The sequence below is a fragment of the Clinocottus analis genome, unplaced genomic scaffold, assembly GCF_023055335.1.
Source record: "Clinocottus analis isolate CAN_PGR_092001 unplaced genomic scaffold, fCliAna1.0.p SCAF_25, whole genome shotgun sequence".
Taxonomy (NCBI): Eukaryota; Metazoa; Chordata; class Actinopteri; order Perciformes; family Cottidae; genus Clinocottus; species Clinocottus analis.
Window position 1 is genome coordinate 2468044 of NW_027175987.1, and position 19142 is coordinate 2487185.

The 19142-nt window shown below is 39.4% G+C and overlaps 1 protein-coding gene across 1 annotated transcript; it reads right to left on the reverse strand.

The window, feature by feature from the left end:
- Positions 1 to 2555: 2555 nt before the first annotated feature.
- ghrhrl (growth hormone releasing hormone receptor, like) lies at positions 2556 to 18593 on the reverse strand. The gene is made up of 13 exons (XM_068591252.1): positions 18524 to 18593; positions 12704 to 12809; positions 12064 to 12171; positions 11333 to 11424; positions 10508 to 10611; positions 8811 to 8943; positions 8508 to 8661; positions 7047 to 7107; positions 6679 to 6748; positions 5902 to 5993; positions 4951 to 5080; positions 4060 to 4101; positions 2556 to 3277 (listed from the first exon to the last, which is right to left on the reverse strand). The coding sequence occupies exons 1-13, from the start codon at positions 18575 to 18577 to the stop codon at positions 3176 to 3178; spliced, it is 1248 nt and encodes a 415-aa protein (XP_068447353.1). The 5' UTR covers positions 18578 to 18593; the 3' UTR covers positions 2556 to 3175.
- Between the last annotated feature and the right edge of the window lie 549 nt (positions 18594 to 19142).

The following is a 19142-nucleotide window of genomic DNA, read 5'->3' on the forward strand; positions in this document are numbered from 1 at the left end:
CGTCACCCGAATCTGTGTGAAGATGGAGAGGTGTGTTGGAGAGAGAGAGAGAAAAAATGCTCAAAAGTGTCCAATTTTTTTTTTCTCCCAGTATTGCAGAATATAACAGGAAAGAGCATGTGACGATGACTATCAACATGAATGGGTTTGTGAACATGAACATGTAGTTCTACGTATATGAGTTGTGTGCAGCAGACACACACAGCAGCCATACAGTGCGTGTCCAGACAGGCGCAACAACATAGGGGTAAGTCAGAGCACCCTGTCATTAACATCCACCCCCTGGGCTGTCTCCACAGAACAAAAGAAACTCACAGCAGCTGGAATACAGCTCCAGGTTTTACATGGAGTCAGTTAAAACGTGAAAATATGAAAAGCGGCGGTGTTTATGGAAAACGTTTTGCAGAAATAGTGTGAAGACACATAAATAAATACGTCCGTGGGAGAAACGTGGAGGGAAATGATGCGATACACAAACTGCGTTAACAAAAAAAAAAAGAAAAGTGTAACAAACTTACCCGGGGTGAGGTCTGCTCGCGCGTGTGAACGGGTTGGACACAGACGGCCGGGCGGCGAGATATCCAGATGTCAGAAGGATCCTCCTTGTCCTCTCCAGATGCTGAACCGTGCAGACGCGAGGCAGCAGCTCTGTGTCAATATGCTGGGGGGGGGGCTGTACGCTGCAGCAGCGACTCCACATCCTGTCCGGGAACTCTGCACTTCCCATTGCACGAATCCCAAATCGCCGCTAAAGAGCAGCAGCAGTCGGGGCCCACAGACCGCTGCGGGACTCGGCCCCGCCGTGAAGCCTGACGGAGGGGTCACGAGGCAGGCAGGGGAGGCCAGCCCGGGGGACATGGAGGTCAAAGTGCATCGGTACTGGTCATGGAAACTTCAATTTATATGGCGTACTATATTGTGATGTTTAATAAAATACTTCTTTAAAAAAAATCTGACTTTTTTCTGGCATACTTTAGTATTATTTTTATGATATACTATACTATGACTTTTTGAAGACAGTGTTTATGGAATACTATAGTATGCGTCTCTGCATTTTTTATAGCATATTTATATATATATATATATATATATATATATATATATATATATATATATATATATATATATTCCTATTAACTTCTAATTGCACACTATGATTACTATGCTTTTATGGCATTTGTATGACAGTCAAGATGTTTTTGACCTTCATCACTTTCATCACTTTTTACTGTATTTTTTTATATCCAATATTGTGTTACAACCATCATCAGATTATTTAAAAAAAACATGAAAATACTTGTCATGTTTTGTTTTACCTCGTCTAGGGGTATCTAAAAAACTGAAGGCGCTTTGAGGATTTGTGCCTGCACTAATGACTGTGTCTCCCATCTTTGAAATCTCCCAAAGTGACATGGACACAAAACAGAGATGGGAGGTAATTTGAAATCACAGCAAACAAAAGCAAAGTGTAAATACGGTCTGTAATTGTTTTTATGCAGATGTCCGTGTAGACTATAATGTCAAGGATCAAGCGGGTTATGATGGTTGTATTTGCTTTTCACCATTGGAAACCATTAAAAATCTAATAATTTGTATGTTTCTCCCCTCCACAACCAGGATCATGCTCACACTACTTCGCTGTTTAAGAGTTATCTAAATAAGTTGAACAATGCAGTGTGGAATATAACATACAAACTATGAAACTATTAATATTGTTAAATGTCTTTTACATGCAGCAACAATGGCTTTTATTTCATTTTGTGAAAGAGGTTGCAGAGAGACATGAAAAGGTATTAAAACATCACAGCGATAGGCACAAGAAAAGCAGCAACATCCAAATGCAACAGAGAAAACTTAATATGAACCAACAGTGAGTTAGTTAATTTCTTGAGTTTTAGGTACACGTTTTGTTGAATTAAACTATTGTAACAAGAGCGTTGTGAATGCTGTCAAAGTGATGCAATATTTTGCATTACTTGTTATCTGGACAATAAAAAGTTCAGCTTTAAATACTGAAAGAATACTCTTACAAAAAGATTTATTGCAAATGTAGAGGTTATGGGAATGATATATCCCGGTGTATCATCCTTTATATAACCGTGCAGTTCATAACACTGTATAGGTTAGCAATAGATGCATTAGCATCATATATATTGATAGTTAAGACGTTTATCAGTCAGTAGAGATGCATTTCACCAACATGAACGAATACAACATGCAAGTTTATAGTGACGCAGCTCAGCGTTTTAGAAGTTCAAAAGTGCAGTTTTTCACCCCCCCCCCCCAAAAAAAATAAACGAAACAGAAGCAGCTAATGTCTCTTTTTACTATCACAAGTCGTCTTTAATATTTTTTTTATTAATTATGCCTCAATTAAATAACTACATTTTGAAATTGAGCCATATTCTGAAGGAATAGATAAATATACACACATAAATACCACATAAAAACATTTAAAGTATGAAGAAAGCAACTTATTACAATCCATCAGTGCTTCCCACAGTCTGAGATAATACTAATGATATAATAGAAATTATGTAATACAATGTTATATCAGTGAATAATATGAATGTCAAATTTCTAGTCGTCCTGTGAGCGCTCTGCTAGTGAGGATCACTTGTATGTCACTTGGCGGTCGGCAACAGGTTAATAAGAAAATGTCTACATATCACATGTTCAGGGAACAAATTGAAATATTCCCCATATTACTTTAGCGTCTGCAGTACATAGTGAGTATATAAAATATACACTCAACAAAAAAGCATATATGTTGATTAAAATGTATATCAGGTGAAACTCGAAGTGATGGTTCGATCATCTGTCGGCTAAAGTCTCGGATTTGCATTTGTCACAGTGTCTCATGGTAAATAAATATGAAATGTGCAGGGTCTGTATTGAAATGTACAAAATGTCACAAGCTCTCAGAATCATTCCCAAAAAAAGTTCACACTGGTTTCTCTAATCTGGCAAAAGAAGCGAAGTTGGTAAAAAAAAAAAAAAGAAAGAAAAAAGTCTATCATTGAGTTTGGAATGAAAACGTCCAGACATGGCCGACCATCACTGGCATTGTGTGTGCTGTGCAGCAGCCCTCTGCTGACAGTGACCTGCTCAGAAGCATGTCCTGAGAGGAAGTCCAGTTGGCAGAAGACCTATAGGATGAGGGAGAAGGCGGCCACTAGAAGGGCGTGTCCATCTGGCTGCCTTTAGCAGCGGGTGACACCACACCGTAGCTCCGCTCCTGCCACCTCAGCCACTGCATGTGGACCTCTTTTTGGACCTGTCAATCACACACAAACAGACATAAGATGCATTAGGAAGCTTTCAAACGAGTAAGATGATGCCGTTGCAAGAATTATGTCATTTCTTTCTTCATGTTATATATAGTTTGTACTCATTTATGTGGAAAGGTGGTCCCGATGAATACACATTTGGGCAGTGCACTAACTTACGTACTACTTACTCACAACAAAACTCACACAAAATAGTCCATTACTGAATTTTGTCACCCTTGTGTGGCTCTCTTTTCCCTTTGTTTCCAGTCTTTACACTAAGCGAAGCTAACTTGATGCCATTTGCAGCCTTAATTTAAAAAAAGGGACAGACATGAAAGATATCAAGCGTCTCATCCAACTCTTTACACGAAGCAAATAAGCGTTTATCAAGCTATGTCGATATACTTTAAAAAAAAAAAAAAAAAGAGCAAAAATAAACTGCACTAAAAGTTGAACATTAAATTAGTACTACTTATGAGGCCCTAAAGCCCAAAACAGATGAACATGGGTTTAGAGTTATTGCGTATTGAATATTAAACCCAGACTGTGTGGGGTTGGAAAGGCCTCGTATTAATCTTGGTGCTTACATCAGGGCTCGAGGTCCTTCCCTTATGCAACGAGGGGGAGAGAGGTGCAAATTATTTTTGCTTTTTAAACATTGACAACTGAACCACTTAACCCTCACTGCTATGTGATCTGGGTACACATGCGTATTATGAGCTGTACAATATCTAAGTGCTTTGTTGAACGTGTTGTGGTAAATGCGTGAGAGTGCTGTTGTACTGACCTCTTGGTTGAGGAAGCAATAGAGAATCGAGACAAGAAGCCCCTGTCAGAGAGATGGTTTAATCATTAATGGTTAGGAAGAGTCTGCACCATTAAGTTGCTCGGGTGAAGGTAGCTTGAAAATTAGATGACAAATGAGAGCTGACAGGCTAAAGAATAAAACATAGATCAGGAAAATCCATTATGTTTCTTTCACACCAGCAAACAAGAGTGGAATAAAGAACTGTTATGGATTATTATCTCATTAGCACATCTGTGTGATCTGAAGGCTCTACACTCTGCTGCCAGTCTCATAATAACACTAAAATCTTCAGAATAAAAATGGATATACTTGTTGCACCTCTTTTATAAACAAAGCCTGGGTTACTGTGATTGGGAACTTTTGTTCCAAGTATATTTTATACATATATGAAACTTAATTTGAATTAAGGAACGGGGGCCAATTCCAATTTGGAGAGCTGACGAGTGAATCAGCACAGTCCTTTCCCACTAATTAACTTATTTATATATTCACATGTAACAAGTCCTCTTCGCTGTTGTTCAAAGTAAAATGCCTTTGACAATCTTTTAAGCCATGCTGGTCCAGATCTTAATATCTCAACAACGAGGGATTCAAAATCATATTTTAGCCCATTTGCCACACAAGAAAAACGTGACAAAGACAAAACAAAAACAGCCGTCCATCCCTGGGCTACTCATAACAGAGGACAGTTCAACATTTGACCAGATTATATACTTCTCCAAAGTAATGCAGCATGTATTACACAACAGCGATAATTCAACCAAACGTGTTAACACAAATACATGCGAGAGAAAAAAACATGGAACCAAATTTAGCAGGAGAGTGTATAACAGTGTACAATGTGTCAGATTGTTGTGTTTATGTGTGTACCTGGAAGGATCCAATACACAGCTCGATACAGAGGCGCAGGTTAACATTGAAGTAGTCAGGCAGAAAATTGAAGACCATGTAATGAGTCCCAAACAACGGGATGAGGAGCAGAGTGGACTTAGTCAGGCGTCTGTTGCACAGAAGGAAAGAAACGCGATGGTGAAGCTACCGCAGGGAGTCATTTAGCCCATGTTAATCTAAATAGCATCATGCATGCAGGCTCGCTAATCATCAGTCGGCAATCAAGAGGACGCTTGTGTGTGTGTGTGTGTGTGTGTGTGTGTGTGTGTGTGTGTGTGTGTGTGTGTGTGTGTGTGAGTCAATCAGTACGCAGACTCTGTTCATGAGAGTAATGGTCGTAGCAGCAGGTGCATGATTCAAATTGAGGTTAACAAAAGATAAGTGCCGAGGTAATGTTTTCTTTTTGATGTGCAGGGGAACAAATCAATCTACCTGGTGCAATTAAGTCAAGCCTCCCTCAACTTACATGCCTTTTGATATGGCTTTTATAAGATCCGGATATGTATTAAAACGTGCTTGATTATGTTTCAAATAGAAATTCTAATTCTGGGAAGTGGAGAACGAGATGCGGAAAGACTGCCTAGTTTCACATTCAGTAGTGACTCAATGAATAATACATTGCCCACTGTGGACTGAGCATCAAAAGTTGTCATCCGACTTGCATCTCTCCCTACATCAAAGTATGTACTTATCAAAGTATCAACCACAGTGAAAAGATACTTGAAAATGTTACCGTCGGACTGTAAAAGCTTAACGGTTAAAGATAAATAAAGTCACGCGGATGCAACTTTGAAAATGCAAGACCGTGTGAGAAGAAGATGAAAGCAAAATCTGATGAAAGCAATAAAATGAGGTAATGACTAAAGTATGAGGAACTGTATCACTGGTGAGTTCAGCCACCCACACCGTGTCTACATGCGTCTACATCACCTGTACTGAGAGGAGTTATTGAAGTGGATCAGCCGAGGATTCAGCTTCTGGATCAGGATTCTGATGATGTTCATGAAGAGAATGAAATTGACCTGTTGATTGAAAAATCAAGAATGAAAAATGAAAAGAACAAAAGGCTAAACTTTAATTAGATAAAATGTCAAATGTCCTGTACAACAAAGTAATGATTAAATGTCATGGCAACAATATGGGCAGCGCCAATGCATAATGGACTTGGACAGGTGAGGGCAGTTTGGAACAGTCTATCTACTGAAATATGTTTAACAGGACGGTACGGAGGACAATCTAGGGCAGCGCAGCAGTCACAGGCAGTCAGTTCTGCAGGTTTTACTAAAAGAAACACAAGAGAACTGAAAACGTTTGTCAGTCCAGAGCTCTATCAATTCACTAAAGCCGGGCTGCTAATCTCCACGAATAGGAGAAGAGATGTTTCCTGTCTCTCTGCTCCGTTTCCCCCCTCCCTCCTCGGCTTTTGTTCACCTCCCTGATGGGTTGATCAGGATCAGGTGTGTCTCTTCTCTTCCCACACCTGATTTCAATGCTCTCCTGACGAGGAGTGGGTGGAGCCTTCTGGCTGGAACGTAGATGCCAGCCACTACCTTTCCCTTGAGACCCTTACACATACAACAAATACTTTTCCCCCCAAAACAATTGCTCCGAAACCATCGCTAATAAGAATGTGAACAAAACATCCGCATAACAATCTGCTGGGTGCACAACTAACAGTTTTGTTTGTATCACAATGAGAGCATTTACCGCAATAGACACGACAATTGGTCCCTTGATGATCCACCAGTAGGGCGAGTCCTCGTTGATGTCCCAACATCTGGAGAGGAAGACGAAATGTCTTTAGTCGGTTTGCAGAAGTTCTTTAAAGGTTTGATGTACAATGACTTCAACTGACCATACAATCAACTCATAACCAGCAAATAGTAGCAAAGTGAGTGCAATTTTTTTTTTATTGTTCAAAGTGCCTCACCTTTCCTCCTAAGAGTGTGTTTCTTAATCAAAAAAGCTGTATATCTTTCAATTTATTTAGAAAATTCCATACACTGTGGCTCTGTCGGTCATTGTCTGTAAATATATATATGTATATAGAAGTGGTTCAGGAAGTTTATACAAACTCTGTGTCCTCGAAATACACTCTGGATCCAATCCACATGATGATGAAGAGCACAGGCACACCTGCGGAGAGGCACGATAGCAAATCTAATGTCAGCTAAATGCAATCAATACACGCTGAGTCGGTTGATTCCTAATTAAACAGTTATATAATGTGTGAACATTTTGAAATGAAAAGCTTTCTAATATCTGTATTGATCTGTCAATATATAAATACATATTTCAGAGGCTTTATTGTGCACGACACATCAACAGAAACATGTTTTTGCCTTGCCACCGCTGGGACAAATTCCTGTATATTCATTGTACTTACGGGGTAGAAACATCCAACACACACACACACACACACATAATCAAATCATAATTAGTCGAGTCTGCGACAAGGACACACATTTTTATTCTGTTTGTTGCCGCTGTCGAATCGAGCCAGGAGAGTTTCTGGCTGTTTTAAAATATTACCATGGGGATATCTGTCTCCTTCTTGCTGTCCTAGAGGCAGCTGTGAAACTTTTAAATCACAGAACTGCAATAAAAACTGTTCAGCTCAATAGGTTTGAAATTAGTTATTTGATTTTGGAGAACAAAGTATAATTCTGTTTGGCCCTCCCATTGTTATCTTAAACCCACTTGGCAGGATGTTATTGAGAGTGCTAGATGTGGTATATTGATACCTATGTTTGCTATTTAATAATGAATGCTATTTGGAAGTAATTAAAGGTAAACACTTCTCTAGTGAGTGATCCTGTGGAGACCTAAAGTAAATGTACATTTAATATTAAATTTGAAACTGCAAAGCTGCTGATGTGACTTTTATAATGCAGAGGCTTGATGGCTCTAATTTAATGTAGTGTGTTGTACATATTTGTAGACAAAAAATAATTAGTTTCTAAAATAAATATTAATAATAGTTTCCAAAATAACAAACGTTCCAAACTAGGTGCAAGTCATGGACTAAACACAAAATCACTCCTTGCGAGAATGTCTGCCCTCCAAGAAGAATAACTCTCTAGAATAACAGAATTTGTCTGGAGCATAAAATTATGGGTATACTAATAAAAAACACCTCTATTTTCGAATACAAAAAGCCGAAAGTCATTATGCACATCATGTATTCGCTGCAGAATAAACAGCAAAGCCTTGGCTTAAACAAACAATGAAGACTTTTTCATGCAATAAATAACTGTTTGCTAATTTCCTGTTCTCTATTTATAATTTATAAGTGTAATTTACTTTAAGCAAACATTTATATTTTATTAGTTTAATAACTAATCCAGCATCCAGTCCACTCAAGTTGTTGCCCTTGCATCTATCACCCACAAATGCTTCATTCCCTACTTGAATGTTCAGTCTTCGGAGTATCATGTCATTCAGGATACTCTATTTTAGGACATTTCATATTGGAAACAGATTTCTGAAGCTCGGCTTAACAAATGTCGAGGAAATAGCGTGTCAAGATCTCTCACCCCAACCCAGCAGGCTGAAGCCCCAGAGGCATCGAAGGCTGTGATAAAAGGACGAAAGCAGCAGGGAATTGAGGTAAAGCGCCTCCACCAGGAGCCAGAAAAAATTGGACATTACACAGTAGTGACAGAAGACCACAGAGACCTTACAGGCCAACTGGACAGAAAAAGACAGGAAGGAAAAGAAGGACATAGGGTGAGTGCAAGGGGGCAATAGTAGGAGGGAGGTGCACAGATGTTATGCAATCAGAAGATTGAGGAATCTGCCCAGTGAAGATTTCCGAATACAACAAATCTTGTTCTCACCGTGGAAAGGGTGCAGTGGTTGGTGTCGTCACTTGAGAACAGAGTTGCATCCTTTATGAACACAGCCACAGCTTTCAGGATAAATGTGACGAAAAGCTGGATGTGGATGAAGTTTCTGGCACAACGCAGCCTCCTGTTGAAAGATCAGACAAGTAATACACACACTGTAGTGTTGTCTTATGCAGTGGTTGTTCTAGTACACCCTAACCAGCGCAGAGCATTATTGGTTGAAAAAACAATGTAATACACAGCGCTGTGCCAACAGTGTCTGTTTTATTATAAAATATATACAAATAAGTTTAAGAACTTACACTTATATTATTTAATATCAATTAAATAACTATTTAAAAGGATTCTTTTTTAAATGTATGCTCATTTTAAATATATATTTTTTAAATCTCAAGTACATCCTGAGGTGCCTTCAAGTACACACAGGGGTACTGGTACCCCCATTTGAGAACCACTGATGTAATGCACCAAAATGGCCTTTACAAGCGAGATGAGTACAAGTCAAATATGTTCTGCATCACACTGCATTGTCACACCCAAACTAATACCCATAATGGCTTGGTGTTCATGGTGATTGATACGGTATGATGTAAATGAATAAATAAAAAACAATACACACAGTGTGAGAAACTAACACAAAACATATGAATGTAAAAAGTGATGGAAGTTATGGAACTGCACACCAGCTGCACAGAGAAAAAATTAAACCAATAATTGAGAGGTTTTATTGTCCCACACGCTCCTACTTCTTTTTAATCCAGTGACCCACAGAGCTGAGTGATGCGGGGAGGTGAGGAAATGATTGACATTGTGACCATGAGTTGCTAAGTGGACTTATAACACCTGTTGGCCCGTGTCAACGAGGGTCCAAATCCATGACAGAAACAAATAATACTCAGAGGGAATAAAGAAAAAGCACGTAGGGGATTAAAAGAAGAAACATGATGGTACTTTTCTTGCGTCATAAGATATGACAACTGATTTCATTATAGTAATGTTTGGTTTGTGTTTTCAAGGTGAGTAGCTTTAAAATGACTTCTCACAACAGCACCGCTCCAATGCTATCCAATGCTATCCAATGGTATCCAATGGTATCCAATGGGATATTTGCTTATTTGCTTTCCTGCCAAGCGTTAGATGAGGAGACTGGTATTCTTATTTTGTGTGTATGCTATATGAATAATTCATGTAACGCAAATACAATTTAGCGTTGTTATATTTATGTTGGAGTACATTTTAACCAAACAAGATATATTGTTTATAAGTCAAATCTAGAGGTGTCAGCTGGTGGACTTTTGGCAGGGCCAGGCTAGATGCTTCCTCCAGTTAAGTCTTTATGCTAAGCTAAAATAATCACCTGCTTTTATAGCACAAGTGGTGTCAGCAAGGCAGGAACATTTCCCAAAATGGCAAACTCCTCCTTTAATAAATACAATGGAACATCATTTTCTAGATGATGACATTATTAAAGGTGTTTTATTCGATTCAAGACTGAAGGTGTCGTGGATTAATCTTTTTTGGTTTACGGTAAAATAATATTGATGTGATTGCTTTTGCTTGGCTCTCTGTGATAAATGAAATGGCCTAAAGTTTATTAAAAGGCACTTGGTACTGATGGAAAATTGCAGTTAACAGTCTGTGTCTTCTCTCTAGAAAACTCCAACTTATTCTAATGTCATTCTTCTTACCTGAAGAGCAACAGGATCAACACTGCAACAGCCAGCACCACGAGGGAGAGGCTGTAGCCGACGGTGTATATCACCTTTACAGTGGCAAAGTATGATTGCTCCATCTGAAAGCAAGACGAGAAGGAAGATTTTTTATAAAAAGGATGTTGTACTCCACCGTCAAAGCTTTTCAAAATGCTGTGAGGCCATAAATGAATTTAATCTCTCAAAATGACACCAAATTGCCAACAAGCTCAGGACGCAGCCGCACTGAAGAGATGAAGGCGGCATAAGAGCAAGAAAGCTTTCTCCATATTCTGAAGCTGAGTCAAATGGCAGTGTGACTGGAATGAGCAGACGACTGAATCGACTTACAAAAGTACATGAAAAGCTTCTTAATTACATCAGAAACTTGTAATTTGTGGCTTTCCACCCTACTATGCTGCTCTTTTTTAAACTCCTGATCTGTAGCAGTAGTTCTCTATTGCACCAAAAGTGAAATATCCTCCAAAAACACTGTCCAGCACAATGAAGCACCATTCTCTCTTCATGGAATAAGATAATTTCAGCTATTACCTGATATAAGTGACAAAGGTATTTTCATATGAGGCACATTTACCCTTGAATACAGTTTATTTTCTGCTCTTTCGCGGCAGGAGGCATGTATACTCAAATTTAAACTACCACAAAAAGTAATAAAGTTAATGTAGCTTGCTTGGTCTGCTAATGTCTTTATTTGTCTTTGCTTCGGTTTGTCCTTGTCCCTGTTGCGTCTCCTCTCGTCCTGACCTCTGACCTCTGTGCTCTCTCCAGTCGGACCGATTCATCCGCTTCACAGGCTCTCACCTCGGGTATGTCGTCATCCACACTGCAGGCGATGTGGTACGGTGGGAAAGCTCTGGACCAGCCTCCTCTGGTGCAGTTACGGCTCACTGAACCTGAGGTGAAAGGTCAAGGTATCAAAAAGGTCATCAAGAGACCTAACTTGTCAGTTAAAAAATTGAATGATTGGTGTTTTTAGTCACAATATAAATCTGTCCCTTCCACAACCAACGCTGCGACCATGCAGCCTCATTGAAGACTCCGATAGTCGTGACCACTTGCTTGTTGTGAACATGAGAATCTTTCGCTCAAAGCGCCACTGTACGCCACCTAAATACAGCCACACAGGGCCAGTAGTGCGGCTGGAGACAATCAGTCTTATTTCAACACTGTTGTATTCTTACCGATACACAACACATCATGGTGATTTGCCTCAATGTGGATTTCACAATCTGCCTACACTTCTTCATCTGCTAATTTACCTGTTAGGCAAACTAATTTGATTTCAGATTCCTGTGACAATCTATCAAGCCTGATCACTGAGAGCTGCCACAGAAAACACACTAGTAGTTGAATACCTGAACAAGTAAATAAACATACTTTATGAGATGAAAAAAAAAAAAAAAAACACCCTTTGCTTTCATTAGAGCAACAATTTAACCTTTTTGACTCACTGGTGAAAACGCTGCTCCCGTCATTATCTCCACCCAACACACTACTCGCCCCCTTCTTTCACCATGTGATCCTTTAGTCACCTGTGTTGTTTTTGAAAAGGGAAAAAACGGCAGGGCAAGCTCTTTGGACTGATTCCCCGACGGCTGCACGAGGCCAGCAGTCCACCGCATCCCAGAACGGCTGACAACCTTTTGTGTAGAAGAAGAAGAGAGAAGGTTAATTAAACAAAAGGGTCGGTGTGTGTCTGTCTGTCGGGGTTGTTAATCAGAAAAAAAGATTACATAAACATACATTTATATGCAAAGTCATGCACCGCCCTTGAAATGCACACAGTTAAAATATATTCTCATGAAGATACAGTGGAGGTAAAGGGCATGAATCACGTACAATACCCGCGACAACATACCCTAGAGCCATAACATCCGCCTGGTTTAAGACATCAATGAGGAAGTATTGTTGATCTACGACCCAGACATGTATTTTAAGATAGAGTACATCCATACCTTCTTATGTAACTAGTCTTAATGGTCTTCTCTACCAATGGATCAAAGTGACGGATCACCCTTTTTAATTCTGCAATCAACTGATGATTCTCTAAGAAGCATTCATTCCAGCTTAGACTCTTGTCATAACATTTTCAATTTATTAAATATTCAGCCACGCCCAGATTTATATGCGCTCTACTGCTGCTGAGTGATGTTTTAAAAATGGAAAAAACACCTTCTGTGCTTCTGTTGCTCTGCTCTGCAATGTACTGAAGGCAGTGGCGTTCCTCCTTCTCCAGCTGAAATATGAACTCGCATTCAGGGTGCAGGCTCGACGAAGCCTAGAGATAGGAAAGAAGGAAGAAGGGAAGGAAAGGTTAATCGATTAAATATATAAACATTCATGCTGAGGACACAGTGGCTCTGTAACGCAATGAAAAAAAGGCATCCTGTGTCACGTGTACGTCAATCTCTAAAGGGCAGTGAGTCATTTTGGCTTCAGTGGGAAATGCTTTCCCACTAAAACAGTAACCTTTCAGTCTATTTCCGTCAGTGGCATTAAGCAAAATGGTCTTTCACTATAGAATACAGAGAGGGTAAGCGCAGACCATTCATTAAATTAGTTTGTTCCAAAGGACACAGACACAGTCCTGGCGTCCGACTGTGCGCTCCATTCATTTCGTGCCGCTCGGAAGTCCTTTTGTTGTTCCGCCCCTCCTCATCCCTTCGATTCCTGATGCCAAATACAAACAGAATAACTGCACTTGCCCTTGACTGACATTGATCTAAGACTAAGACATTCAGAACACTTTGTTTCTGGGAGAGAAAAGGACTGATGTAAGATGGATGTTGGAGTTTGATGCAGGGAAAAGGGTGGACGGAGGAATTAAGCACCAATAGATGACAAGGCTGACATGACTTGAGAGCTGCTCATGACAAGGAACTTCACAATCGACACTGCATCTCCTTCGTGAGCTGTACCCAGCATGCCGTTAGGCGGTGCAACAGTTAATAGGCATCCCCCTCTCAATACACTACAATGATTACACACCAATAAATAGTCATTTTCATAGGCGATGTTTCCAGATGATGGGTATGCCGAAGAAGAGAAAGGCCAGAAGTGAATCCACATAACAAATCTAAGGCCTCAATTTTATTGTACACATTCGTTAAAACAGATAATTTTGCTGTGCTCACTGAGAAAGCTGGTGGCCATTATATAAGTGGAGTATCTTGTGTAAATGAGCTCAACTTTACTGGTTAAACTCATTTATTTTAATCTCATGCAGCTGGGGACCTGAGGTGGTCTCGACTATAAATGTCAAAGCAGCAGGCGGGTGCTTTTTAGTTAGCTTTGAAAGCATACTCTCGAACAATGTATGTTGTTAAAAGTCTTCTATGGTATCGCTACTGACAGAATATATTTGCTTACATTTTATTCAGCCCCACATTTTGGCCTCATAAAATATCTGCTTTCATTCAAGGGAAAAACAAGATTTTCTTGCATGTTGGAAAATATGTATTTATGTAAACTGCTGATTGCAAATTATTGTTAGATGTTAGTGGTTGACTTGGAAAGAAACATTTGATTTCAACCACGCAGCTGTTCTGGTGCAGAATTTATCACGAAAATAAAAAAAACTTTAAAAAAGCTCCAATTTTGCAGATATGTAATCTCGACGCCTCTCCATTTCCAAAATGACACGACATTTTCAAAATGCTTAGCATTTCGTTTTTCCCATGCTGAGTAATTTGACTGTGTTATTTCCAATGCAAAAAAAAAAGATGAATAAAACACAGAGGATAACACAGAGGGTTGCAGACATAGCAATAATGAAGTCATCTCCGTTATTGAAAGGCACACTGCACAGATCTTTGTGCTGGATTCAGCGTCGCTCCATCGCATTCTGAAACACTTGAGGGAACTCATAATGAAAGAAGCTTCAGAGACTCAATTCCTCTGGGACCCCCAACACTCTGGAGAGTTCCCCCCAGTCAACAGCCATCTGAGTGCCACCTGAGTGCCATCCAATAGGATGCGCCCGTTGTGCGTTATAAACATTTCCATTAAAAAGATCTATGCGTTTCTCTGAGGGTAAAACAGCAACGTCTGCAAACCCACCTGGAGCCAGTTTATGAAATTACACGACTTAATGCAGCTTGCATAGATATAGCTTTTTATTATCATAATGTGGTGCATATCATTGGAACTGAGTGAGGGCATGTTGTTACTGGAAAAACAAAATCGCTCAGTAATTTGAGAACAAAATGCCAAACATGTAATGGCAGTGTACAAACAGTGTTCAAAATGTACACTTTTTGGATAACAAAGTAAAATATATAGATTTGTGAGTTTCAAAACAGGATACAGTTTTAGATTCAAACACATTCATTTCTTTGACATATTGATTATTATCTCCAAAGGCAATAACTCAGTCTGTCTTTCAGATTCACATCAATGGAAAAGCCAGGACATTTGAAGGAATTAAACCAAAAATGCTTCACAGTCAATCAAAACCAATGCTGTGAAAATAGATCAAATCGAAAATTGGTTTGAACCAAAACACTTCATTTCTATGTAATCTACCACTGCGGCCTCATTTTGTGTCTCAAGTTTGATCCTGTCTCTCACACACACACACACACACACACACACACACACACACACACACACACACACACACACAAGCTTGCGTTTGTGCAGAGTAACACACCACTTTGGTAACTCAGATTGGAATTCAACACAATTCCAACAGTTGTTAGACGCAAACAAATGTGTCCCTCTATTTTCTTTACAGCTACTATAATGAACTTTTCAGTGTGTATTGACTTGGTCCTCAGAGGGCCGGTTGCTGCCCGAGATCCTGGTGAACCTGGGTGATTTTGTCTGATTTAGAACTATTTAGAAATAGCCAATCTTCTGGCTGATGGTGTTTAGTTGTTTAAGGCAGATATAGTCATCAGTATCCCCACAAGTAGGAACAAGGGTACAACCTCTCACCACCATCTCTCCTTCCATCAACGACGAACAGACGTGTCGGAAGAAACCTGAGCTGTCAATCCTCTTCGTTCTAAATGCAATGCCAACAATTTAATGAGAGGTTTCATCGCACAATTTACAAAGCAATTACTGCTCCGTCTGTTCAAAGGGAGACGAGGGACCCACGAAAAAAAAGGGTTTATCTAACCTCCTGCTGAGACACCAGACCTTGCAGCAAGTGCACTTCAAGCTGTGATATGTATCCAGACGTAAAGATCTATTGTTTTCTGCTAAACTGTGGCTGTTGTTATAAATCATTGTTTAAGCAAGCATGAGATGAACAGCACCACAGTCAGGGCGCTGACATTGAAACATGGATACCATATGCTACCATAAAGCTCACAAACGCATCAGATGGGGCACACATGGTTTCCCTATTTACATGCAAGAGGTTACTGTAAAGACATTTTATTCGAAGTTGAGAGCAAAGCATTGAGGAGCAGGAGGTGAGAAACAAGGCAAAAGACCGAGTGGCAGATATGCTCATGCATTTTAAATGCATGATGGGATAAAGGAAGACACTAACTATTTAAGAAACCAAGAGACATTAGAAGAGAGGTGTAGGGCCGTATGAGGTACGTCTGGGTATATGAGCCATGAAACTAAATGCAAACCCAAAGCCCCTCACACACGGGCAGGTTAGTGTGCAGTCTGCTGTAAAAATGCACTCTGAGAGGTGAAACCTATTATCCACAAACCAAAAGGTGTCCATCAAACGGGGCTCACTTTGCAGATGTCGCCTTATTTTTTATTTTATTTTTTTCTACAGCAAATAGGGTGCACTTTCATGCTTCTGCCATGGTGCTGTGGCACGGGACATAAAAATATAAAATAAATCAGATATCAGAAAGAGAGCACGGATCACTTACGAAAATATGGTTATCAGGTTGCTTGCTAAATAAAAAATATTACTTGTATTCTCATATGTGTATGCTAAATATGAGCTAACAGCTGATTAGCTCAAAGATTAGAAACAGGAAGCAGCGAGCCCGGCTCTGTCCAAAGCTCACAACATCTGCTGACCAGTAGCTACTTTAGTTCCAGAAGAGTAAAACACTTTAGGATTTTGTGCCAAACTGTTTTTTTTTTTTAAGGCCAAACCATAACTTTTCACTCCGCACACTGTTTCCTTGAGTTTTTATGCTAGGCTAAGCTAACCGGCCGCTGAATGTAACATTAGCTTAATATTTAGTGGTACAAAAAAAGAAAAGAAAAGTAGTGTAGTTGATCTCTTGAAAATCTATGACCGCATTTCTCAAAATGTTAAATATTCTTGATCTCACAACCGCCAGCTGTCTGTTGGTGAGAATTCGTTTGGTGAGAATTTGTTCATAAGAATAAAGACATGACCAGACAACTTCCATATTTCTTTTTCCCTCTCTCTGGTGCTTCTTTAGGTGCAACAATCCCATCTTATCTGAACATTGAAAAGAGACAATGTGCGAGTTGCCTTGTTTGTAGTGACTGTGGTTTATTATGAAATGTGTGATTTTGTGTGTTTATGGACTCAGTTTATTAGAACTCTCTGCAGTCCTGAGCATTGAAAGTGAATAGACTGAAGTGGAACATGGTGATGAGTGTTTGCTCTGTCAAGCTGATCATCATTGATAAAAAAAAAAATGCTGTCGGTGTGTGGATGTGCAGAAACTAGTGTGTGGTTTGTTGCCTCTCTTGCTTCTTCACAGTTGATTCGCCGAGACGAATTGTAGTAAATACAAAGAAGTAATGCTGTTGTGAAGTAAATTCAGATTACATATTACAATTTGTGTGTGTGTGTGTGTGTGTGTGTGTGTGTGTGTGTGTGTGTGTGTGTGTGTGTGTGTGTTGTAGGTTAATGGAAAGCATAATAAGTTTAACATTCCTATTATTAATATTCCATCCCACGAGTATACATTTCCTGTTTGGCATATAAAACAATTTACATATGAATGCACAAACACAATGCACAACAGCTAAACATACTCTCATATGCATCTTGCCTGCACTCGCAAAATATATTTTACTTGTATCAAACTACACAAATACAAACCTATCTCCAAAAATGTAAATTACTAAGTAACAATGAATGATTACATAGTATATCTACATAATAAATCACATATGCATTAGGATTGCAAATAATGTTTTTTTTTAAATTTATAATCTGTACATACATTGCATGATGCTTGCCTCCTCTACGATATTGATGCTGTTCAGCTTTCTCTGGGTCTAATTTGACACACGGTGTTTTATTGTTGCTTAAATGGCTAATTTAAGGGGAGAGAAGTTGGAAATTATCATTTTGTCTAACACTTACACACTTCAGTGGTCAATAAACGTGCATTGTCCCTGAAAATATATAAATAAAAAAATCCATTGTCTCTAAAAAATACACACTACCACAGCTACCCAGAACCTGAGGCGACTAAATTCAAAGCTCTTGTTTTGGCAGACAAATAGTCCAAAACTAAACAATATTACATGAGGAGACTCACAAAACCAGTACCACCTCATATTGTGTGCCATGAAGCTAAACACAGTTAATCTCTTACATTTCTTTAACATTATAATAAGATAAGATACAAAAACAGATTATATGTTAATATGCTAAAGGCTCAAGATTCATTTACACATAATAATGATATGGTGTTTGGGGCTACACTAAAACACTTAGTACACACTCACTTCATTGTTATTCTCAATAATTATCGCCTACTGATTAAATTCAGACGTGCAGGGCTCGCGCATTTTCACCCAGACAGACGCACGCAAACACACACACACAGGATAAATTAAAGCTCATTAAACTCCTGAATGAATATGTCGAATACATTTTAAGTCTAGAAATTAAGAGAACAAAACACGAGATACATTTCCTAAAATGTATAGCTTAAGGTGTTCATTCATCATCTTTCATAAACAGTTCACAATGTTTTGGTTTTAATAGATAGCTTGAAGTTTTCTACGTGTCACAAATAATAATGAACCCCCCCTCCACCCTTATTCACAAAGGTTGAATCAAATGAAATCACTCACAGTTGAAGCCAAACAAATAGTCAGAAAAATCCCTCTGATGTGGAGACAGGACATGTCGTCGGTTCAGTCCAACGAGACTGCAACACGCACTCCTGGAGCACGGGATGCTGAGACTTTCTTTCTCTGTGCCCAGGTGTGAGCTACAACATGTGTCAAGCACACAGCAATCAAACTGTAGCGCGTCCTTGTGTATTTTCAGAATAAAAACCTCACTCGCAAAATATCAGTCGGAAATTTCTCTGGAAGCAAATAAGTTCCATGGATTTCTAAAGCCTTGAAAACAAATGGCTCCAACACTATGATGAAGGAGGAAAGTTGAATCAATCAAAGGTTGCGATAGCGTGAAGAGACAAGTTCCTCTTTTATTTTGAAGGCTCCTCGTTCGGCCAGAGCGCTTTACAGCTGCTGCTGAGCTGCTGCTTGTTAGATACTCAAAATGCATCCCCCTGTTTTCACACACACACACACACACACACACACACACACACACACACACACACACACACACACACACACACACACACGCACACACACACACACGTTGGATTTGTGTTGTGTTTCACGGAAACATTTGGCTGAATTCAAACTGAAAGAAGAGATACATAAGATATGTGTCGCA